At 61.8% G+C, this 27,835-nt stretch overlaps 4 protein-coding genes across 13 annotated transcripts in view; 3 read left to right on the top strand and 1 right to left on the bottom strand.

The window, feature by feature from the left end:
* The first annotated feature begins 1,223 nt into the window (after positions 1-1,223).
* TSTA3 (tissue specific transplantation antigen P35B) lies at positions 1,224-6,214 on the top strand. Of its 2 annotated transcripts, none has more exons than XM_025394566.1 (11): positions 1,224-1,334; positions 2,101-2,257; positions 2,599-2,713; positions 3,908-4,036; positions 4,126-4,199; positions 4,370-4,503; positions 4,595-4,659; positions 5,012-5,078; positions 5,233-5,312; positions 5,538-5,637; positions 5,879-6,214. In XM_025394566.1, exons 2-11 carry the CDS (start codon positions 2,112-2,114, stop codon positions 5,932-5,934), a joined length of 966 nt encoding a protein of 321 aa, XP_025250351.1. In that variant the 5' UTR covers positions 1,224-1,334; positions 2,101-2,111; the 3' UTR covers positions 5,935-6,214. The 2 variants fall into 2 exon arrangements, with proteins under 2 accessions (XP_025250351.1, XP_025250352.1); XM_025394567.1 differs by having other exon boundaries at positions 1,262-1,380.
* A 2,512-nt stretch (positions 6,215-8,726) lies between these two features.
* PYCR3 (pyrroline-5-carboxylate reductase 3) lies at positions 8,727-13,916 on the top strand. Of its 2 annotated transcripts, none has more exons than XM_025395031.1 (6): positions 8,727-8,833; positions 10,134-10,198; positions 11,058-11,237; positions 11,524-11,676; positions 11,987-12,079; positions 12,259-13,916. In XM_025395031.1, exons 1-6 carry the CDS (start codon positions 8,743-8,745, stop codon positions 12,439-12,441), a joined length of 765 nt encoding a protein of 254 aa, XP_025250816.1. In that variant the 5' UTR covers positions 8,727-8,742; the 3' UTR covers positions 12,442-13,916. The 2 variants fall into 2 exon arrangements, with proteins under 2 accessions (XP_025250816.1, XP_025250815.1); XM_025395030.1 differs by having other exon boundaries at positions 11,464-11,676.
* A 4,251-nt stretch (positions 13,917-18,167) lies between these two features.
* TIGD5 (tigger transposable element derived 5) lies at positions 18,168-20,581 on the bottom strand. The gene has a single exon (XM_025394400.1). It carries the CDS (start codon positions 20,579-20,581, stop codon positions 18,650-18,652), a length of 1,932 nt encoding a protein of 643 aa, XP_025250185.1. The 3' UTR covers positions 18,168-18,649.
* A 223-nt stretch (positions 20,582-20,804) lies between these two features.
* Positions 20,805-27,835, top strand: part of EEF1D (eukaryotic translation elongation factor 1 delta) — a 19,596-nt gene continuing 12,565 nt past the window's right edge. For 5 of the 8 annotated variants that reach the window (XM_025394371.1, XM_025394367.1, XM_025394370.1 and 2 more), the window contains exon 1: positions 20,805-21,125. The gene's annotated coding sequence lies outside the window, so the exon portion shown is untranslated. Of the gene's footprint in view, positions 21,595-26,380; positions 26,407-27,835 lie in introns of those variants that run through there. The other 3 variants (XM_025394372.1, XM_025394368.1, XM_025394365.1) reach the window with 3 other exon arrangements.

Below are 27,835 nucleotides of genomic sequence, written 5' to 3'. Positions count from 1 at the left end.
CAGAGCAGGTGGACATGCCCAGCAGCGACTCACTTCAGTCATCTCTAATGTTTTGCTGACTTCCGGTCAGATAAAAGCCATCGCTTTATGGATGTCTTTTTTTTTTTTTTTGAGATGGAGCCTCGCTCTGTTGCTCAGGCTGGAGTGCAGTGGCACGAGCTTGGCTCACTGCAAGCTCTGCCTCCCGGGTTCAGGCCATTCTCCTGCCTCAGCCTCCCGAGGAGCTGGGACTACAGGCGCCGCCACCACGCCCGGCTAATTTTTTGTATTTTTAGTGGAGAGGGGGTTTCACCGTGTTAACCAGGATGGTCTCGATCTCCTGACCTCGTGATCCACCCGCCTTGGCCTCCCAAAGTTCTGGGATTACAGGCGTGAGCCACCACGCCCGGCCTAATTTTGTTTTTTTATTAGATACTGGGTTTCGCCATGTTGGCCAGGCTGGTCTCGAACTCCTGACCTCAAATGATCCGCTCGCCTCGGCCTCCCAAAGTGCTGGGATTACAGGCCTGAGCCACCACCGCACTTGGCCGTGACTCCTTTTAAATGCTTGCACTTCGATGGAAGACGTTGACGGGGGCCTCCCGATGCCAGGGCCGGGCTGCCACCCTCTCCCGCCCCAGACAGCAGGACTGGGCTCTGAGCCGAGGGCAGGAGCAGCTGGCGGCTGCCAGCGCGACCGTGGGACCTACTGTGAGCCGCCACGACCCTCCTTGACTCGCCGTGACCCATCGTGATCCGCTGTGATCCTCCTTAAACTGCCGTGACCCACTGTCACCCATCGTGACCCGCCGTAACTCTGGGGTTGTTTGCTGCTTGCTGCCCGAGCCTGGGCGTCCCCGTGGGCGCGGGTGACAGCGCACGGGTTTGGGATGACAACCCGAGCTCCTCATCGCGGCCGGAATCCAGGCGGCTGCAGAGCGAGGTCTGCGGATTCGGGGGTGGAACCCTGGGAGGGAAGGGGAGCCCAGGGAGACGCCGCAGCGTGAGCCCGCCTGGCCCCAGCGCCCACGAGGCTCCCCCTGACGCCGTGGGCAGCCGGCGCGGCGCTGCCTTCCGGCCCTCGTCTCATGTGCTCCAGCCGCCCCAAGCAGGGCCTGGGCCCAGCGCCCGGCGGGCTAAGGAGGTTGCGGCTCGGCACCTCCCCCGGGGACCCTCCAATGCTCGGCCGGCGGGAGAGACGGCGCTTCCCAAGCGGCTTTGCGGCCGCGGACTCCAAGTCCCAGAGTGCCCCGCCCCAGCTTCCCCGACCCCGCCCCCCACCTGGCGTCGCGCGTACCCAGAGCACACCCGGCCGGAAGCCGCTGTCGGGGAGCCGGCGGTGGCGCTGGACGCAGGTGAGGTGGCACCGGAGTCAGCCTCACCCTGGGCCCTGGATGCTCCGTGAGAGTCAGGGAACGCTGTAGGGGTCTGGGATCGAGGGGCGTGGGGGCAGCCTGGGGCCGTGGTAGGGGGTCCGGCTGCGGTGAGGGAGTCCGGCTGCGTGGTAGGGGGTCCGGCTGCGGCTTGGGAGCCGCGCGATGCCTGCGCAGGGCCCCCTCCCGTAAGGGCTGGTCCTGGGGCCCTGCCGCGGAGCCCGAGCAGGTTTTCGGCTTCCAGTATAGGATCCTTGGGGGTGGCTGCGCCCCAAGGCCTGTCCTGCCCTGGAGGAATCTGGCTGGCCAGGGCTCTCCAGGACCAGCCCGCCTCGAGTGGGCGTGGGCTGCACACAGGCGCCGCCTCGTGCCTGTCCCTAGCATGCGGGCTTTGGTTGCAAGCCGTGTTAACGACTTGCGCCAGAAGCCCCAGTCCCAAGGTTGTCTGCCTCCCCTCTTATCAGCCAGAGGGGAGAAGAATGTACCTTTTATCGGCCCAGTGGGGGGTCGTGGGTTGGGAACAGCTGCTCTGGGCTGGGTGGTAGCTCAGGACCCCTGAGTAGGCTGAGAGCTCCCTGGGGAACAGGGCTGCGACGAGGGGGTGCCTCTGTCCAGCTGGGTCTTTCTGGTTGCCAGTGGACTATGTCCCCACCCTGAGGGCCTCACTCTGTGCCAGTTGCCACAGAAGAGTGGGGCTCCAAAGGATGGGAGTATAATGGCCTCAGCCTCCCACAATTTGACACTACAGGTGCAACTGACATGGGTGAACCCCAGGGGTCCATGCGGATTCTAGTGACAGGGGGCTCTGGGCTGGTAGGCAAAGCCATCCAGAAGGTGGTAGCAGATGGAGCTGGACTTCCTGGAGAGGACTGGGTGTTTGTCTCCTCCAAAGACGCCGATCTCACGTGAGTGAGCTCATCCCGAGATCAGCCCTCCTCCCCATCCTACCCCTGACCCCAGAACTAAGAGCTCCAGGCTGGGCCTGTTCCTGAGTCTAGCAGTAGCTGTGTGTCTGGGTCCTTCCTGCTAGGTGGCTGGCCTGGCCTGGGTGTGCTTGGCTGTGTTCCTGGGCAAACACCCTCCCATCTCTTCCTGGAAGCCTGCACCCTCACACCAGCCAGGCCCTGGGGCCACCCTCCCTTTTGACTGTTCCTCCTGCCATAGTCCCACCCAGTCCCTGCACTCAGCACCCAAACCTGGAGTGCTGGTTCCCTCCAGAGCCTCCTGACAGCCTGGCTCCCCACAGGGATGCAGCACAGACCCGCGCCCTGTTTGAGAAGGTCCGACCCACGCATGTTATCCATCTTGCTGCAATGGTGGGGGGCCTGTTCCGGAATATCAAATACAATTTGGACTTCTGGGTAAGTGAGGGTGGCCCCAGCAAGCACTGGAAACCAGGATCCCAGGTTCTGGGAACTTCCTGGCGGCCTTCCCACTCTCACAGGCCCACATTCCCACCCCAGGAAGTCCCTGAGGATCAGGGCTTGGCACAGCCTGGTGGGGGCAGCCCCTGAGGGACCCCTAGTCACTCACACTTGGTACTGTGGACAGAGGGGCAATGCAGGTGGGCCTGGAGGCACTTGGCCCAGAAGGAAAAGCCGTGGAGCTGACCTGTAGCATTGGGAAGCTGAAAGGAGCCAGAGGCCACGTGGGACTGGGAGCTGGTTCGTGCCCCCTGAGTCCCCAGGGCCTCTGGAGCCTCTGGCTCCCAGGACTGTGCTGGCCCAGCTCCCCTGAGCTGGGCCCACTGCACACTCCGGGGTGCAGGGGTGTAAACAGAGCTCTGTGCATCTGCTGCCTGTGACTGGGGGAAGGGGGCGTGGTATAAGGGCCCTGCCATGGCTAGCTGTGTCCGGGAGGGTTGACCCCACAGGTCTGTAGGCAGCAGCCTTACCTTAGCTGGCTTTGCTAAGTGTAGGAGGCACTAGGGTCAGCAGAGGCTCAGACCAGATTCTGCCCAAGAGCCCTGTCACCCCAGAGCCCTCCTTGTCGGTGTCTCGGCCTTCCCAGCAGGCTGCCTGGCCACCACCTCTCCCTTCTCCCAAGACCAGTCCCAGTGCTCCAGCCATGCCATGTCTAGTTCATGCACAGGAAGTGGGGCTTGCGGGGGGGACTTGGCAAGGGCAGGCTTCATTAATCCTGGGAGGTAGAGCCAGATGGGAGCTCCTCCAGGGTGGTGAAGTAGACTGCCCCGTTCCCCATGTAGTGGGAGCCCCAGCCCAGCCCAGGGCCAGAGTGGGCTCCTTCCCAGCCTCCACTACCTGCCCTGACCTCAGCAGCCTCCTGTGTGGGGTCCATCCCTGAGCTGGGGGTGTGGTTTTCTCCTCACACTGGAAGGCAGAGCCAGCCCCTCCTCCAGCCTTGGTGGGGCTGGAGAGTCGTGGTGTCTGTAAGCCCAGAGGCTTCACCTTGTCCCGAAAGGGTTAGGATGGGTAGGTTTGGGTCCTACCATGGCTGAAGGGCCAGGGTGTATCTCCACTTTTGCATCTGGAGGAGCAGGTAAGGGCTAGGATCTGAGCTGGGGAGCCTGATTGGTCCCCACCTCACCCCTGCAGAGGAAAAATGTGCACATCAACGACAACGTCCTGCACTCGGCCTTCGAGGTGGGCGCCTGCAAGGTGGTGTCCTGCCTGTCCACCTGTATCTTCCCTGACAAGACGACCTACCCCATAGATGAGACCATGGTGAGGGGCGGGGCCTGGCTGTGGGCGGGGCTGGGGAGCCTGTGGGCGGGGCCAGAAAGTAGTGGCCTCTGCCTCTCCCGCCCCTGCAGATCCACAATGGGCCACCCCACAGCAGCAATTTTGGGTACTCGTATGCCAAGAGGATGATCGACGTGCAGAACAGGTCCTCACACCCGTCCTGCTGAGGCCCAGCCAGGAGTGGGGGAGAGGGCCCCCAGGGGCGGGTGGGGCCGGCCGGTGGGGTCTTCGTGCCAGCCTCAGTAAGAGGCCAGCAGCAGCGTGGGGTGGGATCGCGGGCCCAGGACGAGGGCAGGAGACCCTGTGCCTCCGCAGGGCCTACTTCCAGCAGTACGGCTGCACCTTCACCGCTGTCATCCCCACCAACGTCTTTGGGCCCCACGACAACTTCAACATCGAGGATGGCCATGTGCTGCCTGGCCTCATCCACAAGGTGCACCTGGCCAAGAGTGAGTGCGTCCGCCCGACGGGGTCCCGGGGCTCAGCTCGAGAGGAGGTTACTCAGTGCCTCTGACACCTGCTCCCTCCCCGAATCTGCAGGCAGCGGCTCGGCCCTGACGGTGTGGGGTACCGGGAAGCCGCGGAGGCAGTTCATATACTCGCTGGTGCGTAAAGGCAGGCATAGCTCTCCCCAGAGAACCTGCCCCATTGAGCCCTGGGCTTGCCCCTGCTGGGCTGTCGGGGAGGCGGTGCAGAAGGGAGCCTCGGACCAGGAGAGAGTCTGGGCTGAGCTCCGAGAGGAACCATCTCTGGTTCTCGTGGAGGCCCCATAGCGTCCTGTTTCCAGGAGTCACTGGTGTAGCTCTGAGCTCCGAGGGAGAAAGGAGGGACCCCTGGTCCCCAGGCTGAGCCCCCACTGAACAAGGACAACAGTATGGACTCCCCGGCAAGGGTGTTTGGGAGAGGGGACCTGTGGCTATACCCATGGTCTCTTGACCCTGCCTGTCTGACCTGTAGGACCTGGCCCAGCTCTTTATCTGGGTCCTGCGGGAGTACAATGAAGTGGAGCCCATCATCCTCTCAGGTGGGCACCTCAGCCCTCAGCCCCCAGCCCCCTTCCTCCATGGTGGGACAGGATCCAAGGCTGTCCTGGGAGGCTGGCTGAGGGGTGGGAGCAGGAATATTCATGAGCAGTTGGGGGGCAGCAAGGGGAGGCCTGACCCGGTGGCTCCCCACAGTGGGCGAGGAAGATGAGGTCTCCATCAAGGAGGCAGCCGAGGCGGTGGTGGAGGCCATGGACTTCCATGGGGAGGTCACTGTATCCTCTGGCTCCAGTGCTGGGGGTTGGGCAGGGGCCCCTTGGCAGGCTCCATGGCCTCCCGGCACAGGGCCAGCGTGGGTGGGACACTGGAGGGAGGATGCCCACCCTGGCAGGCGGAGGAGCTCTGCTGTGGCTCCCTGGGAATGGCAGAGATTCAAGGACAAGCTGCGGGGGCTGGGAGTGGAGGTGCTCCTCTCGCTGTGGCCTTGACAAAGCATGCAGTTTGATACATCCAAGTCGGATGGGCAGTTTAAGAAGACAGCCAGTAACAGCAAGCTGAGGACCTACCTGCCTGACTTCCGGTTCACACCTTTCAAGCAGGGTGAGCCCTGACCCCACAGCCCTCCACTTGGTGGCCCCCACACCTGCTGGCCTGCCCCAGCCTCTCCTTCATGCTCCCTACCAGGGCAAAGGTGAGGCGCCCCCCTCAGAGCCTATACTGCCCTGGAGGTGGGACACCAAAGCTCAGAGGGGTGACTTCCCTGTCCCTGGGACTCCCCCCACTTCCTCCCATGTGGCCCTGGCCCTCCCTGCCCATGGCCCTCACCTGCCCGCCTCTGCAGCGGTGAAGGAGACCTGTGCTTGGTTCACTGACAACTACGAGCAGGCCCGGAAATGAAGCTGGAAGGCAGGAGCAGGTGCCAGCGGACCATCGGCTGGCAGAGCCACCACCCATCAACCCTGCCAGGAGCTGAGGGCACCACCTGGGCCCACATTCCGTCCGCTCTGCAGCCCCAAGCATCTCTCCAGTGGGGCCCCCATTCACATCAGTCCTCAGGGAAACCAGGGCCCGGGCAGGCCCAGTGCTTTGCTCCCCACACTGGCCCCCGGCCTTGCGTGTGTCCACTCTGATCCTGTGTCCCACTCCCTGGGAGCCAATAAAGTGCATTTTCACAGGCCTGGGCTTGGCAGCTCTGTGCTGAGCCACGCCCCACACCGAGGTACTGCCCCCGAGCCTGGCCAGCCCTGGTACCCACTGTCCCCCTGGCTTGCTGTTCAGCCTCCGAGAGCTGGTGACTACTCCCTGGGGTGGAAAGGCTGCAGAAGCCGGAGATGGGAAGGCACACGTGTGGGCAGGCAGCAGGCAGGCAGCAATGAGACTGGCGTGGACAAGGATGTGCAGACAGGGCCAGTCCTAGCCCCTCCTCGTGGCCACCTGCAGGCCTCAGTAACTTGAGCTCACTAGGGCCTCCCTGCCTCAGCCTGAGAGCTCTGGGGACACTGGTCTAGTGGGCCGGAAACATCTAGTGAGCCAGCCAAGCTGGGCCCACGGATGGATCTGAGGGCAGGCTGATGATTCGGTGGCTCAGGCTTCCCCTGGTCTGGCCCCTCGTCTCTGTGGCTCTCAGGCTTGGGTGTGGGTCCCCACCTGGCCCGTCCCATGGAGAGGGACAGCTGCCTGCTGGACAGGTCAGCTCCAGCTGTCAGAGGTGGGGTGTCATTTCCCCACCCCCATTCTCAGAGCGGAGACAGCAAAGTCCAGAATGGTTCCCGGGACGGTGCCTCACCCAGGCAGGGTGGTGCTGGGGTATGGACCAGGAGCACTTTGCCCGTCACCCCTTTCTCAGCGCCTTGTACAGAGGGGGCCTCTAGGCTAGAACCCTCTGGTCCTTCACGCCCAGGACCCAGACACCCTCCCTGGCTCCTGGCCCAACCCTGGGCTGGCCTCTTCTCAGGGTCCCTCTCCTGGGCGCCCTGTGCTGTCTTCACGCACAGGATGCCTTCTGGCTGCAGGTAGGGCTTCCTGCTTCACTTCTTCCTTTGTTAATTTGGGCAGCACTGGTGTGTCCTCCCTGTCCCGGCACTGAGTCCAGACCTGTGTCCTGCACCCAGCCAACCACTCACCTTATCTGTCACTGCCCCTTTGTGTCAGGCAAGCCAAGGTGTCCTCTAGGCCTCCCCTGAGACTGGCCTCCTCTTGGGTCAAGGCCTCCCCACATTTTAGGCCTCAGCTGAGGTGGCCCAGCCTCCAAACACCTTCCCTGACAGCACCATCTCAGCCCCTGTCTGAGCATCCACCCTGCCCTGCTGGAATTATTTGTCTGCAAACTTCTGGGAGTCCTGCCTCAACCCCCACCCCTCATGCCAACATCCCAGGACCTGGAGCTCCAGGAGGTGGGTTGGCCTCGTTCACAGTGTATCCCCTGGCACCAGCCCTTTGTGGATAAAGGCTCTGCCCATGTGGGGGTTCAGGAAAGGCCTCCTGGAGAGGGTGGTGCCTGTGTGGCCACTTGGATCCGCCAGGTGAGGAACAGTGGGAAGAAGCCCAGCCAAAAGCAGAGGTGCCCTGGACACAAGCCATGGGTGGCTGGGTGTCCAGGTCAGCTAAGGGCTCCCAACAGATGCTCAGAAGCCTGGCCCGGCATGGGACGGAGAAGCTGAACAGGACTGGGCCTTCTTTTACTCACTGTGGCCCTGGGCACTCGGCCAGCAACCCTCCTTCACCTCGACTCGGTGTACTTGTTTATGATGAGCTTGTCCTTATGTATGATGGCATGGCACTGGATGCCTCCGGTCCCTTTCACCTCCCCATAGCCTGGGTCCCAAGCCATCACTGGCCCAGGGGGCCTGGGAGAAAATCCAGGGGGTCTGTGTGGGAAGGGGCTGGCAGGATCCAAGGTGGCAGGAGAGACAGCTGCTGACAGTGTGCTGGTGCAAAGTGTGCACCACCCACATTTCTTGGCCGCGGTGGCCGAAGCAGCCTTGTGGTGGCTTTCTATCCCTCTCTACGTCATTTGCTTTAGAACCTTGACAATCTGGCCGTCCTGCGTGTGTGCTGACTGTAGTCTGTCTATACAGCCAACAAGCAGGGCTGCAGGGTGGGGTCCAGTCTGTCCCATCTGCTGCTGTGGGGTGGACTTGCCCAGGCCCAGAGCCAGGGCCCAGAGGCTGCAGCTGCACAGTAAATGTTGAATCAATGAGAGGATTTCATGACTGAAGAGCTTAGAAAACGTCAAAGGCTTCAGAAAAAAATAACATCGGTAACATGCAGCCTTAGATTAGATGATGAAAACAAAACCGCACTCAGATCTTCAAGCCTTATTTTCCTTGTGTCATTAAAAATGACGCCCCCCCTTTGCGACTGTCCCCTCCCCTTCCCGTCGATCTCAGGCCCCTGGACCCGGCCAGCTCTCCGTGACCTGGGCCTCCACCGCCTGTCGTCGGCGGGGCCTCAGTGACCGCACGCTCCGGACCGGCCCCGCCAGCCGCTTCGCGACCCCTCCCGTCCCGAAAACCAAGAGCCGGTCCTCGCACGCCCGACCGGGACCCCTCCGCGCTCCTCCGGCCCCGCCCCAGTTTCTCTCAGCCAATGGACAGTGAGGGGCGGCCTGGCCGCTTCGGGCCAATAAGCAGCGAGAGGCGGGGTCCCCGCGCCCTGCGAACCAGTAGAGTGCGGACAAAAAGCCGGCCGGAGCGGGGCGACAAGATGGCGGCTGCGGGGCCGGCTACGCGGCGCGTGGGCTTCGTGGGCGCGGGCCGCATGGCGGGGGCCATCGCGCAGGGCCTCATCAGAGCAGGTGGGGCGGCGCGGGGCTGGGCCTGCGGCCTGGCGTGGGAGTAGCCCCGTGGGAGGTGTCCTGTCGCGAGAATGGGGCCGGAGGCGCGAGCCCAGCCACTCGGGTCTCAGCTTCGCTGGGTGCAGCCGGAGTCACGCCTTTTTCCTCTTACTTTTTTGACGTGGCTGCGGGAAGATTTGAGTTACACGTGGCTAGGTGCTGCTTCCGTGGCCGGCTTCCTGGCCGCGTGGCCTTGGCCAGGCTCACCTCTTCCAGCCTCTGATGTTCTCTTTGCGCGCCAGCCCCTCTCCGAGCAGCAGGGCTTCTCTTCCAGACGCCTTAGCTCTAGGGACACCTGGGCCAGACCATCCATCCTGTGCCAGTAGCACCCCCCACGTTGTGACAGCCAAAAAATGCCTCCAGACACTGCCGAATGTCCCCTGGGTGGCGGGAGGAGACAGGTAAAGTCATCCCCTGTTGAGAAACACTGCTTTATGGCCGGGATATTTATGCTGACCATATACTTCTCCAGGCATTTAGAAGCCTCTCTGCAGATTGTGGGTAGGGAGAGCTGGGTGACTCTTGGCTCTCTGCCTTCAGCCATACTTCAGGGTCCAGAAGAATCAAGATCCATCAGGAAATAGCTTACTGTGAGTTTTACCTGTGAAACCCGGCAGTACCACATGCCTCCCAGAGCTGTACTGGTTAAATGAGACAGTATGTCTAATGTTGAGCCTAGTACTGGTGTGTATGGGTGGCACTGTCATGATTAATTGCTGTGTTTAGGTTGTAGTGTACACTTCTGTCTTCCTGTTCGACCTTACCAAAATCTAACCCAATCTCTCCACCCCTGTACCCCACAAAAGCAGATGATTTCTACCAAGTAGGCATTTAGCCTCTTGGACATCCCAGCCAGACTCTCCCTCCCGAGGACCCTGGGCCCCCCTTGGGCCTTCTGTGGCCAATCAGCTGCCTTTGTACCCACCACACTCCCCCAAGGCCTGGTGTTCCTCTTCTGCTCCAGGCAGCCTTCCCTTCCCTGGAGACAGAGGCCCCAGGGATGTGTCCTCACCAACGAGGCCAGCTCCTGGCCTCCACACCCAGCAGCAGTCAGGGGCGTTGACTGCCAGGTAGAATCAATGGATATGATTGCCTGGGCCCAGTGAATGGTGCATCCCGCTTTGGGTTCCTGAGGCCAGGAGGGGGCCCAGATGGGCCCGGCGTGGCTGAGCCTGAGAGGCCAGGTGAGCTCCTCCCTCTCCTCACTGCCATCCTCTCCCACCCCCCTCACCAACCCCTCTTCCTTTTCCTTTCTTTCCAGGAAAAGTGGAAGCTCAGCACATAGTGGCCAGTGCACCAACAGACAGGAACTTATGTCACTTTCAAGTGAGCATAGAGCCTAGGTTCTTCATACCCTCCAGAGCCCAGGATAGCTCTTGACTCCTGTCCCACTAAGACACCTATTAGAGCCAGAGATGGGTGGTTTATGTAGCTGAAGTTTGGAGACTGGCTGGTCTGGGCTGGGGAAAGGGAGATGAGAGGCCAGGAGGAAAGTAAGGTTGTGGAGGGCCAAAGCAAAGTGTTTGTGTGTGTGTGTATGCGTGTGAGTGCATGCGTGTGCACGTGTGTATATGTGAGTGCATGCTCACATGTGCATTTGCACGTGTGGTGTGTGTATGTCACTGCATGTGTGTACGTGTGTGTGAGTGCATGCTCGTGAGTACATGCACGTGCACCTGTGTGGTTGTGAGTGCATTCGTGTGCACGTATGTGCTCGTGTGTGTGCGTGCACATGTGTATGAGTGCATGCTCATGAGTGGGTGTGTGTACACGTGTGTGCTCGTGAGTGCATGCGTGTGTATGTGTGTGCTTATGAGTGCATGCATGTGCACGTGTATGTGTGCTCGTGAGTACATGTGTCTGCACGTGTGTATATGTGAATGCATGCTCGTGAGTGCATGCATGTGCATGTGTGTGTTTGCATGCTGGGGTGGTGGTCACAGACATTCACTGCGGATGGAGGGCTCAGGGCTTGGGGAGGCGCTGACATCAGGATGGCCTGTGAGGAGCAGGGTTAGTCTGGGTGAGTCTTGAGCATTGGAGAAGTTGGGGTGGTCTAGACACTTGCAATGGGAGAGACCCTGGGACCCATGGGAATGTGTGGCCTCCAGCAGGAAGGGCTGTGGTGGAGAGGGTGTGCCGCTCACACAGCCCCTGAGGCCTGGTCCTGGTATCCCTGGCACAGGCTCTGGGTTGCCAGACCACCCACTCCAACCAGGAGGTGCTGCAGAGCTGCCTGCTCGTCATCTTTGCCACCAAGCCCCACATCCTGCCAGCTGTTGTGGCAGAGGTGGCTCCTGTGGTCACTGCTGAGCACATCTTGGTGTCCGTGGCTGCTGGGGTGTCTCTGAGCACCCTGGAGGAGGTGAGTGTCCCTTGGGCTAAGGCCTTGATCCCAGCATAGGCTCTGCTGGCCGGGCTTGGGTGGCAGGCAGCCCCCCAGAGAGCCTGAGGTGGCCGGGTGGCCCACCTGGGTCAAGTGTTTGGGCTTAGGGTTCCCTCCTGGTGCTGTACCTGGGAGGCAGATGCTGGAGGCCTCCCAGCAGGGCCCAGTCCTACAGACTCCCTGATTCTGACCTCTCTCTGGCCAGCTGCTGCCCCCAGACACACGGGTGCTGCGGGTCTTGCCCAACCTGCCCTGTGTGGTCCAGGAAGGGGCCATAGTGATGGCGCGGGGCCGCCACGTGGGGAGCAGCGAGACCAAGCTCCTGCAGCATCTGCTGGAGGCCTGTGGGCGGTGTGAGGAGGTGCCTGAAGCCTACGTCGACATCCACACTGGCCTCAGTGGCAGTGGCGTGGCCTTCGTGAGTATTGCCTCGTCCATCCCCCGCCCCACCCTTGGCAAAGAGGGGCCCACCCAAGTCCCTCTGACAGTCTCTGCCCTCAGAGTCCAACCTTGAGGCCTGCATGGTTGGTCTCCAGGCCCACTGGGAGCTCTGCTTGTCCCTGGGACTTCACTGCCCTGGGGATCTTCGAGGCCAGCCCCTTTGCAGACCCTTGGGCTCAGGCCTTAGTTCTGGCCATCCATGGCTAGTGCTCTGGGCCTTGTTCCTGAAGGTTCTGAGCCCCCAGGCTTTGACACCTATCCCCCCCACCACCATGGTGCTGCTACAGGTGTGTGCATTCTCTGAGGCCCTGGCCGAAGGCGCCGTCAAGATGGGCATGCCCAGCAGCCTGGCCCACCGCATCGCTGCCCAGACCCTGCTGGTGAGTGAGGGTGGCCTCTGGGGAACGTTGGGAAGGCCCAGGCCTGTACCACTTCCAGTGGGCAGGGAAACAGCAGGCTCTAGAAGCTGGGGCCAAGGTTGGGGGATGCAACAAGGGCAGGCTGCACAGTGGGGACCGGGCTACCTCCCCCGGTCACCAGGCTCTAACACTCTCCTCAGGGGACAGCCAAGATGCTGCTGCACGAGGGCCAACACCCAGCCCAGCTGCGCTCAGATGTGTGCACCCCGGGTGGCACCACCATCTACGGGCTCCATGCCCTGGAGCAGGGCGGGCTGCGAGCAGCCACCATGAGCGCTGTGGAGGCCGCCACCTGCCGGGCCAGGGAGCTCAGCAGAAAGTAGGATGGGCTCTGGCTATCCTTGCCTGCCTTCGTGCCCCCACCTCTCCCTGTGCCCCTTCCCCTGAGGACTGTGGCTCCCTCCCTCCTGCACGAGGGTCTCCTGTCACTCCTTCTGCCCCCGCACAGGGAAATGCAGGGGGCAGGACTTGAGAGGTTCCAGCAGGCAGGGGAGCCCTGACTAGTGGGGACACTCCTCCTTCCCTGGTGAGCAGAAGGCACCGTGGTGGTTGCCCTGCCCCTTGCTGCCATGAGCCCTCCTCGCTGCAACATACGTTCTGAGGGGCCCAAGAGATGGCATCTTGGTCAGTTGCCCACATGGTTGGGCTGTTGGTCGAGGCCATGAACAGAACTTATGGTAACAGGCACGGCTGGCCCAGTGCCTGATCTGGAACCGGGGCTTGCCTTTGGCTTTCCAGGTGGCTCCATGCAGCTACAGCCAGGCCAGCTGCCTCATCTCAGCTCTAGGGGGCACGAGCCATATGGGGTCTACACAAGAGACCCTCTCCCCGACAGTAAAGCCAGGGGCCCTGGCCTGCTGTGGGTGGGGCCCCCACAGGGAGCTGGAGCCTGCCCTGCAGCCCAGAGAAGCGGGTGCCTGTGGTGGGTGTGCTCGTCCTCTGCTGAAGAGGAGGAACTGCTGGCCAGGTCTTCAGCAGTGCTGGGGTGGCACCAGGCGGGCAGTGGTAGGTGGGGCAGCTTGAGGTCTGAGAGGGTGGCCCTGGCCAGCCAGGACAAATGCAGACCCCTGGCTTTAGTTGGGATACAGTCTCCCTCTTTCCTCCTGATCCTAAGCTCCTGACAAGTGGCCAGGTGGCTCTGGGCCCTCCTGCCCCTCACCTAGGTCAGGGGTCCTGGAATGCCCCGTGGCTCTGGCACCACCACACTGGCCTCTGACGGTAGGACTTGTCCCCTCCACATGTCCCTAAAAGGCAGCAAGTCAGGAAAGCCAGGACTTGGGGGAGAAGCAAAGCTCCAGGATTGAAGGCTAGGGTTCTAGGGCCTTTGGGTGGGGAGGGCCCAGGCCAGGCAGTCTTAGCTCCATCCCCTGCCCCACAAGATTCACCTGGGCCTCCAGTCCCATGCTGGCCCCAACTGCTGCAGCGCTCGGCTTCCACCCAGCAGCCTCTGGAGGAAGGCGGGGAGCATGCCCTCAGCGAGGCTGGGCAGTGGGTTCTGCTGTGCCATCTCCCTGTGTGCCTGGGCAGATCAATCCCCCAGTGCAAAACAGGGCTAAGGGCACCTGCAGGACAGCAGCACGCTCCATCCTTCATGCTCAGCTGCCTCTGTGGCCACAGACTTTTGCCCTCCACCTGCTCTCTCTTACTCCCCCGAACCTAGCCCATCCGTAAGCTCCCTCCCCCGCCTGGTTCCCGGGGCAGGCTGACTCAGTCGACTGCTTGGTCCAAGCCTGGCCCTGGCACTTGTCAGGGTCAGCCTAAGGAGATGGGAATAAAGATGCCGGAGAGCACCAAGTGAGCTTATGTTTCACCAGAGGTGAATAAAACCAAGTTCCAGGCCAGGCCCAGTGGCTCACGTCTGTAATCCCAGCACTTTGGGAGGCCAAGGCGGGTGGATCACGAGGTCAGGAGTTCAAGACCAGCCTGACCAACATGGAGAAACCCCTCTCTACTAAAAATACAAAATTAACCGGATATGGTGGTGCGTGCCTGTGATCCCTGCTATTTGAGAGGCTGAGGCGGGAGAATTGCCTGAACCCAGGAGGCAGAGGTTGCAGAGAGCCAAGATTGCCCCACTGCACTCCAGCCTGGGTGACAGCAAGACTCTGTCTTAGGGGGAAAAAAAAAAAAAGGTCCAATGCCTGCCCCATCTAAGCTGAGGCCCACAACCTTGGTCAAGGACAGGTGTCAGGTAGTGAGGGTGCTGGCACTGTGGACAGCAGAGGTCTCCCCATGCCTGCTGCAGGCCTCTACATCACCTGGGGGCTTTGTTAGGCATGGAATTGTCTCCCCTGCACAGTCACCCCAGGGGACTGTGTGCCAAGCCTGGGCAGGTCTGGGAGCCTGGGCAGGTCTGGGAGCCTGGGGTCTGGCGCAGGTGGCTCCCTAAAGGAACGTGGACAGCCCTTCTGAGGGCCACCTGCATTCACACTGAGCCCATCTGCAAGGAGAAATCAATGATTTTGAGCCAACACCTGTCTCCCCCGGGACCCCTGACAAGCCCTAGGTACTAGGTGAGCTCAGTTCGGGAGGTGGAGAGCCCAATCCAGCCACTCCTGGCCCAGCTGGTGAGGGCCTGTGACAAAGATACAGGCTTCGGTTCTCAGGGCACTGCGGGGAGCGTCGTGGTCAGCCAGGCCTCCCCTGTGCCTTTTACTGCCAGGCAAAAACTGTTCTTTAAGATAGAAAACGATGGATATGATTACAGTATCTTTAATCAGTGTTGCACTTTTATGCCCTGTGCCCTGACTGTTAATCTAAGGGGTATTCCTGATCCAAGCATTGGATCAAGAGTTAAAAAATACGACTTCAAAACAGAGATGCTCATGAAGCGGACATGTCCGGCCTTTATTAGATAAAGCCACTGGGCCCATCTGACCAGGCAAGCTCAGCTGTAAATAAGCTCGCCAGTTAGAGGAAGGGCCCTCAACAGAGCATGACCCTGCAAGCCCAGGGACTCTGCTGTCCATGGGCATCTCAACTAGGTAGGTAAGGGGTTGGGATCCCTGCAGGACCACCCCCTAGTCTGGGGGTGTCCCCCTTCCTTTCCCACCACATTGTGATGTTTCATCCGCAGCTCAGCGGACATCCAGGGGGTCCCCCAAGCCTGCAGGTCCCTGGGCCAAGGCAGTGGCCTCATCCCCCTGAAAATGCAGGTCGGCTGGTTTCAACAAAACCTGCGCTCATCTTGCCCTCCTCAGCACCTTCCCTTCTCCAGCCCCGCCAAGCCCAGGAGCTCTGACGATGACACTGACACAGGGATCACTAACTGGAAGAGCAGTGAACAGGAGCTGGGGGCTCTTGTGGGCCATCCGAGCTGAGGACAGCTGGCTCCACCTCCGAGGCCACAGGCACCCCTGCCCACCCCTGTGCCTGCAGGGAATGTGCAGAATCTGCCAGTGAGAGGCCAGGCCCCGCAGGCAGCCATGGCTGTTACAGGAAGTAGATGCAGCCTCACCCCAGCCCACCGTCTGCCCACAGCCAGGACCCCGAAGGCAACAGCACCCGCACAGCTTTGGGAAAGAACACTTGGTCTCCCAAAGGGTTCCACCGCCCCCGGGGTCCACTACAGCCACCAACCCTGGGGTCTTCCCATCACTTCAGACACTAAGCAGAACCCAGAGAGGGTTAGTGAGCTGCAGGTAGGGCTGGGACAGGGCCCCAGGTTCCAGCCCAGGATAGCAGGGATCCATGGCTGGCACTGCCCACGGGACCAGGCGTGGGCAGAGCAGCCTTCTCAGCAGCAGGGCCCAGCAGCTGAGCTTCTGCCACACAGCACCCTATGCTAGCACACCCCATACTAGGGAGATGCTTTTTAAGCCCTCTTTAGGGGGTGTTCCCCGCCTAGTAAATGCCAGCAGGCAGATCCACTCTTGGTAGGCTTCTGGTGTCCCCACCAGCTTGCACCTGTTTTTTGTTTGTTTTTTTTGAGACGGAATCTCGCTATCTCCCAGGCTGGAGTGCAGTGGTGTAATCTCGGCTCACTGCAACCTCTGCCTCCTGGCTTCAAGCATTTCTCCTGCCTCAGCCTCCCAAGTAGCTGGGGTTACAGGCACCTGCAACCATGCCCAGCTAATTTTTGTATTTTCAGCAGAGATGGGGTTTTCACCACGTTGGCCAGGCTAGTCTTGAACTCCCGACCTCAGGGGATCTACCCGCCTCAGCCTCCCAAAGTGCTGGGATTACAGGCGGGAGCCACTGCGCCCGGCCTCTTTTTTCTTATAGCAAAAATTAGTGCTGCCTTATTTATAGAAAGTGACCGTCCAGGTACTGGGGGACAGGCCAGAGCCACCCCGATGAGAGGAGCGGGCCTGCCAGCACCGATGCCAGCGTCCTGGGACCCGGGCCAACAAAAGGGCTGAGATGGGAAGAAAGGTTGGAGATGAAAACCTCGCCAAAGATGCAGCGGCAATGAGTAGCTGGGCTGAGGGGCAGCACCAGGAGCTGCCCAGGCTGCAGACAAGGCCCAGGTGTGCAGCCCTCGCTGGCACTGCGACCAGTGAAGTCAGCTCCTCCTCAGAGCCTTGGAGGCAGGCCTGGCAGAGCAGAGGTGGTGTTCCCGCCTTGGGTGCCTGAGCCCCTGGAAGGTGCTGGCCCAAATGTCTCAGGCTTTTTGCAGCCCATCCCCAGCAGTTCAGGCCAGAGGCTCTTCCTGTAGGTGGAGGTGGCCTGATGGGCTCAGCAGGCGTGCCTGGAGCTGCTGCCCTGAGCTCTGCTCAGGGAGTCTGTTTCTTATTCCCAAAACTTCCACACCCTCAGCTGAGCTCTCAGATTTTGAGATATAGATATATACATATATATGTATATATTCCTTGACTTGGGGACAGGTCCAAGGAACTGCTTGTTCTTGGACCTGTATAGAAGTCACTTTTGGGGGACATTCCCTGCAGTTGCCCCACTGACAAGCTGGTGCACAGCCCTTCCCTTCCCTGTGCAAGCCTCCAGGCTACCCCTGCACTCCATAACTCCGGGTTTTCTTTTTTTTTTTTTTTTTTTTTTTTTGAGACAGAGTCTCGCTCTGTCGCCCAGACTGGAGTGCAGTGGCCGGATCTCAGCTCACTGCAAGCTCCGCCTCCCGGGTTCACGCCATTCTCCTGCCTCAGCCTCCCGAGTAGCTGGGACTACAGGCGCCCGCCACCTCGCCCGGCTAGTTTTTTGTGTTTTTTTAGTAGAGACAGGGTTTCACCGTGTTAGCCAGGATGGTCTTGATCTCCTGACCTCGTGATCCACCCGTCTTGGCCTCCCAAAGTGCTGGGATTACAGGCTTGAGCCACCGCGCCCGGCCTAACTCCGGGTTTTCAAGGTTCCCACTGCTAGGACACTGGAGGCAGGTGGGGATGAGGGGCCAACACCTGGAGGCAAGCAGGCCAGCTCCCTGCCTCTCACACCAGCTCAGGCAGCATCTCTGCAAAGGCATTTCCCACCCTACCTGGGGAGGCATGGGCATCCCTGGCCCCAGTCCAACCAGGACTCTAGGTCTAGACCTGGCTGGAGCAGAACAGAACCAGGGTTGGACAGGCCCTGGGACCCTTTACTCCTTTCAAACTAGGCCTCCCAGGAGCAGCTTGTCAGCCACATCCTTGGCAGTCTGGGGAGAGGCAGAAAAGTCTGAGGGTGGGGAGAAGAGCCCACAGAGGGTGGCACTGCGTATTGACCTGGGGGCTGTCAGTGCCAGGGCCTGCTTCCAGGTATGTTACGTGGCTCCGGACCCTGGGACTGGAAAAAATGGTCTGTGGCTGATGAGGAAGCCGGGGAAACTCTCCTGCCATTGGCCAAGTCACTAGGGCGCAAATCCAGGCAGCTGCCAAATCCATGGCGTAAGAGATCTGTTCAGACCAGAGTTTTCTTAGGGAAAACTAAAAATCCAAGGAAACCGAACTCCACATCTCCCTGTTGCACCCGGAACCTATGGAAACCCCAAATACGGGGCTCTATCCCTCCCCACTCCACAGTGATGCTCCAGTACTTCGGGCCTCTGACCTCCATAGCAACCGCAGGGCGGCCCGAGACCAGCCCACCTGGCCCCTGTTCTCACGGCCCCTCTGAAGAGTATCTTTAAAAACAGATTTAATGTGTTTAAAAAAAAATAGAACCAAGTGGTGTGCTTTGCCACTGAGATGACTGCGCTGTGGCTCTGGGGCCACGTAGCACCAGGGCTCGACAGCAGACAGGAGTGTCGGCCCTCATCCAGTGCATTCGACTGGTACAGGGGCAGAGGCCCAGCCCCACGGGGGCCAGAGCGGGAACACAGTCACCTGTTCCGACAGGTGCTGTGCCTTGTATGCCCCGCATACATGCCTGCCCTGAGAGGAGAATGGGCCAGGCCTCTTCCAGCTGGGCCCCCAGGAGACTGGGGTGCCAGTGAGGCAAGGCAACCTCTCACCTACAGAGCTTCTCCAAGCCAGGCTGGACTTGGATTCCTGGAACCCCCTGTACCCATGGGGTGGGCCACCCCGGGGGAGGGGAGATGGGAGACTGTGTGTGTCCCCTCCCTCCAAGTGCAGCAGGAGAAAGGTCACTGGGCTGGCCTGGTCACACACCATCATATGGGCCTGCTGGGGTATGCCCGATGCCCCCCAGCCTCCGGGCCATGCTGATGAGTGAGCGCAGCTGCACCAGCCTCAGTGGCCCCACCTCTCTGGGGTCCTGGCTCTCCAGCCACCGCAGAGCTGTCTCTAGCCCGCGCACAGCCTCCCCGGCAGTGGGCACCGAGGTCCCTCCGTACTCGGTGGCCTCCTCCTCCTCTTCTCCTCCCCCAATGGCAGAAGGCAGGCTGGCTGGGGCCGGAGGGGCTGCAGGGGGCAGGGCTGGGCCCACCTCCTCCCGGCAGCCCTCGGGTGGACCCCCATCATCGTCCAGATGCAGCCACTCTGCAACCTCCTCGGGAGCCAGGCACTTGTAGGCCAGAGCCGCCAGGTGAGTGAGGTCGCTGAGCACCCTGCTGTGCTCAGCAGCTTCCTCAGCCTGGGCCGGCTGCCCAGCACTGTCCTCGCCCGGCCGGGGCTCGAAGGCGGCCCTCAGGCCCAGCAGCCAGCAGCGCTCAATGCTGCCCGCTTGCACCAGGTCCCAGGAGAGGCCGGCCAGGTAGAGCATGTCCTTGAGCATGAAGCTGCGCATGAAGTCCAGCGGGGAGCCGCTGGCGCAGGACACAGCCAACCGTAGCAGCTCGCGCTTGTACAGCTGCTTGAAGGCGGCCACCACGCCCTGCTCCAGCGGTGCGGGAATGTGTGCCCGGCTGCTGCCTTTGGACAGGAACAGCACCCGCACAGCGCCATCCGGTGTCTGCAGCTCCTCCGGAGGGCCAAGGGGCTCCGGCCTGCACCGCACGGGGGCATCCTCGCTGTCCTCCAGGGCGGGCATACTGGCAGCTGGGCTTGGGCAGGGCGGGTGGGCCACCAGCAGCACGGCCTTCTGCTGCAGGCAGCTTCGGCGCAGGTAGCGTTTGACGCCCGGGACAAATTCCTCAAAGAACCAGCCCCGCAGCAGCGGGCGGCTGAGCCAGGCGTCGGGGCTGTAGCGGTAGGAGGCCGGGAACTTGTCCTGGTTATGGTGGCGCAGGCTGGGCGGGTCCGGCAGCCGCCCGATGACCAGCGGCTTCAGCTTGTGGCTGCCGGTCAGGTTGGCGGCCAGCAGCACCGTTACGCGGTCGCCCCGCCATCGCCGGCCGCAGCCCCCTGCTCCAGGGTCCCCTGCGCCCGGGGGCGCAGCCTGCTCCGGAAGCAGCTTCCAGTAGAGGCCGGTGACGTTGGCGTTGTAGATCTGCTCGTCGCCGTAGCCGCCCTCGGCGGGGGGCGGCGGGGCCGGGGCGCGGTCGGGCAGGGGGCCGGCGCCGGAGGGCAGCGTGGGCTCCTCCTTGACCGGCGGGCCGGGCGCGGGGCCCGGGGCGAGGGGCCCGGCCTCGCCGTAGAAGCGCTGGCTGGAGATGCCGTGGCGCTTCTGCCAGCGCCAGAACCAGCCATGGCTGGCCTTGAAGGTGCACTCGGGCCCGTAGATCTGGCGCGCGAAGGCCTCGGCCTGCGCCTGGATGAGCGGCCCAGACAGCGGCACCCCGTGCTGGCGCAGTGCCAGGAACCAGGCGTACACGGCGCGGTCGATCTCCTCCTCGTTGGCCAGCCGCATCTTCTTGCGCTGAGTGCCCACCTCGCCGCCCAGCTGCTCCAGGAACCAGCGCAGCTTGGGCTCGTCCTTGAGCCAGCCGCGCAGCGTCCCACCCGGCACGCCGAAGTCGCGGCACACACTGGCCTGCCGCTCGCCGCCCTTGACGCGCTCGATGGCCTGCAGCTTGTCCTTGATGGAGTAGGCCTTGCGGAAGGCCATCTTCACGGCCACGCGGGGCCGCGGCCCGGGCGCGGGTGGCGGCGGCCGTGCAGCGGGGACGGGGGCCGGGACGGGCGCAGAGGGCCCGGGCGGGGGACGGCGGCCGCGGTGCGGGACCGGGCCGGCCGGGGGACCCGCGGGGTACATGGCGGCGGCGGCGAGACCGGCGCCGCGGGTCGCGGGAGCCACACGCCCAGCCGCTCGGGGCGGGGCACTCGGGGGCGGGGCCGCGCGGGTCCCTCCCCTTTGTCCCGCAGCTTGGCGGGCGCACGCGCGCTGACCCAGGCCGGCCCGGCCCCGCCCCGCGCCTGCGCACTGGCCGCCTCGTGCGTCACTCGGCGCGTGCCGGCCTCCGGCCCACCGGCGACACCACTGGCCTCGAGACGCAGGGGGGCGCGCGCGCAGCCGCCCGTTCCCGGCATTTGTGCAGACTCCTCCGCTGAAGAGCGGCCTCCGCAGTCGTCTCCAACGGAATTCTGCCTTTGAAGTGTCGGGGCGCAGCGCGTCTAGGGCCCCGGCGGCCAGGCGGAGCGTGTGCAGGGGCCACGTCCCCCCCTGGGCCCCCGGCCCGCGGCTCTTGGTAGAGCCCAGTGCTTCATTTCCCGTGCGCGGCCTGGCCGGCCCTCCCTTTCCTCAGGCATCCCGCGTCCGCCGATTCCTCCTCCCTGGTCGCCGCGTCCTTGGCTGGCGTGTGAGTACCGCTGCCCCTGCCGGAAGGAGCCGGGCGCGTCAGAGACGCCCGAGAGGCCGGGAGGGCGGGCGGCCCGGGCTGCACCAGAAGCTCGCGCCGTTAGGGACTGAGGCGCAAGTGCGCCAGCGCCGGCTTAGGGGACGTGGGCCAAGTACGGCTTTTGGGGCGAGCGCAGAGGGGCGGGGCGACCGAGGCCACGTGGCCGGCCTGGAGGGCGTCCGCGGGCCGGGGGTGCCGGGAGCACTGGCTCACGGCGCATCCCGGTCGTGGGAAGCCCCTCGGCCAGGCTGCTGGGGCCTAAGGTCTGTGTTCGCTGCCGTCTCCGTGGGAGACCAAACATCTGCCCCAGCTGTTCTCTGGCCTGCAGACCTTCATCCACCACGTGTTTATTAAGCACCAGTTATTGCACGCATCAGCTGAGCACGGAGGGGATAAGCACGGACGCAACACTCTTGGAACTTAGACGCTAGTGAACACAGAAATGAATAAGCCTGTATTGTGACTGAGTCAAACTTTATGTCTCTTGATTTGGAGATAGGGTGGTCGGGCAGCCTCTGAAGGGGGCGGGGATGGTGTTGCTAAGTAGTAGTACTTTCAGAGGCCTTAAGTGGAAGAAGGCAAAGGGGGCGGAGTGGGTTGGGGACCTGATGAGACATCAGGATTGGTTTCCAGAATGAAGGACTGCCTGGCAGCAAAAGAACTGTGTAGCTAAACCTGGGGTCGTCCTTGCCTGACAGGGCGGCGTGCTTCTTAAGTTGACACTGCCTGTGGCTCACCTCCCAGGGAGGCAGGCCAGGCCATCTCACCTGAGCAGCCTCCTTCTACAGCTCCGACCGTCCTGTCATCTGGACCCCATGAGCCTTAAGCAGCTGGCTCGCAGGCAGTTGGTTACTTCCGGAGCCCCTGTGTGTGCCCAGCCGTGTTCTGGGGGTGGGGGATGTACTCGGAAGGTGTGGAAGGAGCCCCTGAGTGTCCTCTGAGGAAGTGGACGCTCACCTTCGCCTTCTCACCAAATGCCTCCGGCCTAGCCAGGCTCCTAGACCTGCCCCTGTAGAGGCTTTCTGGGCGCAGTGCCAATCCTGTGAGACAGCAGCATCTCCCCTGGGCTGCTGCAGAGTTCACACGTGGTCAGTGCTGGCAGAGTGCGCGCCCAGCCAGCAGAGCCCCTGCTGCCTCCCGCCCTCTCTGGAGGACTAGGCCCTCTGGGCTTTGCTTCTGGGTTGCTGGGTGAACCTGCTGCAGGGTTTAGCACAGGTGGGCACACATGCTTGATGATGGACAAAGAGTATCGGGGCTGTGCCGTGCACTGGCATCAGCCTTCTGGGGGCTGGGGACAGGAAATGTGGCATTGAGCATTTGTGTGTCATCATCCTGTGCCAGTGTTGTGAGGTGACAGCAGCGTGTTGGAAGCTGGTGGCAGTGTGTTATGCTAAGTGCTGGTGTAGGAGCCTGTCACAGGGCTCCAGCTCTCCCGCCTTGCTGGCAGCCAAGGGTGCCGTGTGAGGTGTGGCGTGGGTCTTGTATTGTCAGGGGTTCCAGAAAGCCTGTGCAGTGCTGGAGCCACCCAGGAGGCACGGGGGCTGCACTGGGCAGGCAGGGTCGGCCAGAGTCCCGCAAGCAGGGCTGGACGTGGAGCTGACCTGCAGTGGCTTTTCAGAACAGACATGGTTGGGGTGGGGCTTGGCCTGGGGCAGGGTGGCTTGGGTAGCTACAGTGAGCGCTCTGAGGTATGCAGGGCAGGCTGGTGTTTCCCAGTAGGGCTGGAATATCCAGGGGTCAGACAGGAAAGTGGCTGAGTGGGAATGTGGAGCTGTGGAGGTTTTTTTTTTTTTCTTATCTCTTGAAAAGACCAAAGGCGGCTGGGCGCGGTGGCTCATGCCTGTGATCCCAGCGCTTTGGGAGGCCAAGGCGGGCAGATCACGAGGTCAGAAGATCGAAACCATCCTGGTCAGCATGGTAAAACCCCATCTCTACTAAAAACACAAAAATTAGGCCAGCCACGTGGCTCATGCCTGTATTCCCAGCACTTTGGGAGGCCAAGGTGGGCAGATCACCTGACGTCAGGAGTTCGAGACCAGCCTGGCAAACATGGTAAATCTCTGTCTCTACTAAAAATATGAAAAAAAATTAGCTGGCCATGGTTGCACGTGCTTGTAGTCCCAGCTACTTGGGAGGCTAAGGCAGGAGAATCACTTGAACTGGGGAGTTGGAGGTTGCAGTGAGCCAAGATCGCGCCACTGCACTCCAGCCTGGTGACAGAGCGAGACTCAATCTCAAAAAAAGAAAGACCAAAGGCCTCCACGCAGGAAGACATTGATCTGTCCTGTGTGCTGCCCTGCTGTGCGGTGGCTCTGCCTAAAGACCCACTTCCTCAGGGGCTCTAGCCTCATTTTAAGGGCTAGTCGTTGCACCCTTTGGGCACTGAAAACACTGAAAGTTGTATCAGGCAGTGCCAGTCCACAGACTCCGGCCAGCCAGGTGGGCCAGAGAGAGGTGCTGCTGGGAGGGGTGGGCATGCACAGGCCGAGCCGGTGGCTGACCCCATCCCCTGCCCCCTCCCTGACTTCTCCCGGTGGAGGCTGGACAATCTGGGACCCCATCCCCTGCCCCCTCCCTGACTTCTCCCGGTGGAGGCTGGACAATCTGGGACCCCATCCCCTGCCCACCTCCCTGATTTCTCCCGGTGGAGGCTGGACAATCTGGGAGCGCATCCCCTGTCCACCTCCCTGACTTCTCCCGGTGGAGGCTGGACAATCTGGGAACCTGTCTGTGTGTACCACTGTGATGGGGTGGCTTGGAGGGCAGGGCCTGGGAGCCAGCTCCTCCCAGAAAGCTTCCGTTTGCCCAGGTGTGTGGAGACGTCCAGGCTGCAAAGCACCTTGATGGCCACAGCTCTCCAGGACGTCCTCGCCTTCCTCAGGGCCCCGCCCTCCTGACCTGGAGTCTTCTGGGTAGGAGCGTCCTTGCCGGGGCTGCTCCCAGGACAGGGACGGGGAGGCTGTGAGAGCCATGGCACTGCACTGGGTCTTGCTGGGTGCCACCTGTGTCACAGGCCCTGTTAGCTGGGTGGAGCCTTCCAGAGCCAGGACCCCACGGTACCCTCAAACTCTGGGCAGCTGCCAGAGGCTCGGGTGTTCGGCAGACACTGTCTGCCCCTCAGGGAAGAGCCTTGGTGGTGAGCCTGGCCTGCTTCTAGGAGCAGAGTAGGGATACTTGGGCCATTTCCCTCTGGGGCCTGACTCTGGCGTTTCCAAGACTGCTTCTCTGACAGCTGGCTGTCTCCCTGTGTTCTCTTTAGCAAGCTCCTCCCGAGCTTGGATAAACTGCAGGAGCGAAGGGGCTGACTGTTTGTAGGGATGCAGTTGAAAAAGTCGTTGCGTCTACTCCGGGCTCTCCTGCTGGAGGAGACAGGCTTGCATGTGCCTGTCGGCGCAAGCGTTGAAGCTCAGACTTGATCTTTTAGGAGAGATGGTGCGTTCCGTCCGGCAGGTCCTCTCGTGCTTGGGAACACAGGAAGTGGGGAAATGAGGAGGTGGGCTTGGAGGTGTGGGGAGCTGTGCTGGCTGTCCTGGGAGGCTGTCTGCCCGCTGTCAGTGGCCAGCTCCCCGGGTGATGGGCCTGGCCTCCAGGTCTCCAGCATGGCTCACTGTGGTGTCTCCTGAGGGCTTCCTCTCTGCAGGGAAGCCCACCCAAGACCCCTCTTACTGGTCCTATGGGGCAGCTGCCTCCGTAGCATCCTCATCTACACCTGACCCCTGCAGGGTGCCCGGTTCCTCCCAGCAGGGTGCTCCCTGCTGCAGTGTGGGGTGCACAGAGGTGGGCAGGGCCCTGGGGCCAGAGCTCCGGTTGGTGAAGGAAGACAGATCCCAGCCAGGGCTCCTTGGATTGCTCAGCAGTAGGAGGTGGCCCCTCCTGCCCAGTCCCACCCAGGACACAGGCTGGTGGCTGGGCTTTCAGCTGTGCCCAGCTACCCTTCCCAGAGCTTGCAGAGTTTATGAGCTGGCTCTTGTGAGATTAGGAGCTGGACACCTAGTGTCTCCAGCTGAGGAGTAAACGGGGTGAAGGTCCTGTCCTTGTGTGCACACTGTGGGAGAGTGAGTCTGGGAGGCCTTTGTGGCTTGTGCTGGGGCCCTTGGGTGCCAGCCCTGTCTTGATGGTGGCTCCTGCTGAGAGAGGCCCTGCACCAATGCGGGCCCTGGGCTGCCTCCCCCTTAAGGGTCCTTGTCATCTTCTGGGCTCCTTCAGCCGACCGGACACAGGGGCAGTGCAGGGGAGGGGCTTGGGGAGCTCCTTGGCAGCTCCAGGGGATGCTTGTGGGCGTTGGCTTACCTTGTCTCAGGCTGCCTTGCTCAGGTGACGACAGGGTGGGTGGATTTGGGAAAGGTTGGCTCGGATAGTGGTCCCTGCTTGTCCCCCAGGGCCTGCCTGGGCTCCAGCTAACAGTAATCCCGAGAGCTCCCCTTTCAGCGGATGTCGGAGTGATGCCGCCTCGAGCGTGTGGACTCAGCTGCCACCTGGGATTGTGGTGGTGGCGGGTCTGTCTGGCGCTCAGCTTCCGTCTCCATCAATGTCACCTCCACGCCACCTCGCCAAGCAGCTTCTGGAAAGGCCTTCTGCCGGCTCGGGCTGCCCTGCTGCTGTGTCTGAGCCGGTTAGTCTTTCTGTCTGCCTCTAACCTTGCTGCTTTTCCTTCATGCTGTCCTAGGAGGCCAAAGCAAAGTAAGTACCCACCTGTCCTCATGCCCCATTCCCCTTCATTTGACCAGGGAACCCCCAGCCATCACTGTACCCAAGGGAACCCCAACACCACCTGTGCATGGCCCAGCCTGCCCAGAGGGGCTGCGGTTTCCCATCTGTAAAGTGGAGGAATTGGGTTTTCTGGATGGGGCAGCAGCAGGTGGGCACCCTATGTGGCCCTAAGCAGGGTCCTGGCCTGGGCTGGCAGGTCAGCACCCGACACGCTGCTCCCTGTGGGGAAGTGGTGGCAGTGCCAGGTCTCGGTAGGAGCCTTAGAAGTGGCTTCCCCTCGCTGAGTGGCAGCTTCTGCCCGGAGCCCCCAAGAACATAGTCTGAGGCCACCTTGGCCAGTAAAGTCTGGTAGGGCATTGGCACTGGGGGCCAGCTTAGTGGCACTGCTGATGGGACCTGCACTGCTCCGTGGGATCAGAGAGACTGGCAGGGGTCTACCGCACGATGTCACAATGCCCTGTCTCCTGGGCTCTTGCTCCCACCTCCAACCCCCAACCCCCAACCCCTGCCTCTGCCCATCAGCCTGGTCTTGGTAAGTGCTGCCCCAGCCTGGGGGAGGAGTGAGCAGGGGAGCCGAGGGGCTTCTTCGTGGGCCCTGTGGCCTCCTGGCCCTGGTTCCTTGTTGGTGCCATTAGAACTCATTGCTGGGACTGAGGGATTCTGGCTACATGCCTGGAAAAAACTCCATGTTCCACTTAAGAGGCTTCAGAGTGCAGTGCGGGGGGCTTCCCAAAGGTCCTCCCCGCCTGGGTGGAGTGTAGACAGCTCAGCACCCCACTGGAGGCATTGGAACCTGCCTTGGTTTTGTTGAGTAAGGATGTTAGGAGAGGGGTGTAGACTCGTAGCCACTGGTGTGAAGGGTCTGTTCTTGACCAAAGGCTGCCTCCCTCTGGGTGAAGACCAGGCAGGTGGTCCCAGTCACAGCCACGTGCCCTGAGGCCACTGGGTCTGCCTTCAGGCTCCACTAGACACATCTGCGGAGGCAGCTGACTAGCAGCAGTGTCCGTGAGGGGCGGCTGCACGCCCCCTCTTGAGGGTGCTCCTAGGTGTTGGTTAGACCCAGGCGTTTCTGCTTTTGGGGAGCAGAGCCTGGAGTCGGGCATGGCTGGGGAGGAAGATATCGCAGGCCGAGCGCGGGCTGGGGCGCTGACCTGTATCCCAAGAGCAGATTTGCCCCTGGCCTTCTGGGTCTGTCCTTTCTGTAACACCACACTGGACACCTGGGAGCAGAGCATGCCCCCAGCAGGATCCCACATGGCTGCTGGAGCACTGGGGCAGCAGATGACTGAGGTTGCCCAGAGCTTGAGGGAGCACCTCATCCAGGGAGGAGGCTGAGGCTCCCAGGCCTCATTGGGGGTAGCAAGTGGGGGTGGAGCCTTACAACCTGCCTCCCACCAAGATGGTCCCTCTTACATCACACAGAACCCAACCTGAGAGGGGACCCTGATGTCCTGGGACTGTGAGATCCCCATGATGCCCCTTTAGCTTGGATGGACCCAAAGATATGGACTCCAGTTGGGAGGCCACGGCGGCTGATAGAGAGCCCAGAGCCGTCTCAGTGCTCCAGGCGCTTGGCCCCTCCTTTCTACACACTGGTCACCAGCATCCTCCCTGGCGAGTCCCGTTGATGTGACCCTTCACGAGTGGGCACTCCACCCTCTGCCCAGTCACCTGGCCCTCTCCCGGGGAGGACAGTCAGGCCCACAGAGAGGCTCCCCCGCCTTTTTTTTTTGTTTGAGACGGAGTCTCGCTCTGTCGCCCAGGCTGGAGTGCAGTGGCCGGATGTCAGCTCACTGCAAGCTCCGCCTCCCGGGTTCACGCCATTCTCCGGCCTCAGCCTCCCGAGTAGCTGGGACTACAGGCGCCCGCCACCTCGCCCGGCTAGTTTTTTGTATTTTTTAGTAGAGACGGGGTTTCACCGTGTTAGCCAGGATGGTCTCGATCTCCTGACCTCGTGATCC

The sequence above is a fragment of the Theropithecus gelada genome, chromosome 8, assembly GCF_003255815.1.
Source record: "Theropithecus gelada isolate Dixy chromosome 8, Tgel_1.0, whole genome shotgun sequence".
NCBI lineage: Eukaryota > Metazoa > Chordata > Mammalia > Primates > Cercopithecidae > Theropithecus > Theropithecus gelada.
This window is presented reverse-complemented; position numbering and strand designations above follow the sequence as displayed.

Coding starts and splice junctions, on each gene's coding strand:
- PYCR3 (XM_025395030.1), top strand. CDS start 8,743: ATGGCGGCTGCGGGGCCGGCTACGCGGCGCGTGGGCTTCGTGGGCGCG. Junction 11,238..11,463: donor CTCTGAGCACCCTGGAGGAG/GTGAGTGTCCCT, acceptor CTCTCTGGCCAG/CTGCTGCCCCCAGACACACG. Junction 11,677..11,986: donor GTGGCAGTGGCGTGGCCTTC/GTGAGTATTGCC, acceptor GTGCTGCTACAG/GTGTGTGCATTCTCTGAGGC.
- TSTA3 (XM_025394567.1), top strand. Junction 2,258..2,598: donor TCCAAAGACGCCGATCTCAC/GTGAGTGAGCTC, acceptor GGCTCCCCACAG/GGATGCAGCACAGACCCGCG. Junction 4,200..4,369: donor ATGATCGACGTGCAGAACAG/GTCCTCACACCC, acceptor GTGCCTCCGCAG/GGCCTACTTCCAGCAGTACG.
- TIGD5 (XM_025394400.1), bottom strand. CDS start 20,581: ATGTACCCCGCGGGTCCCCCGGCCGGCCCGGTCCCGCACCGCGGCCGC.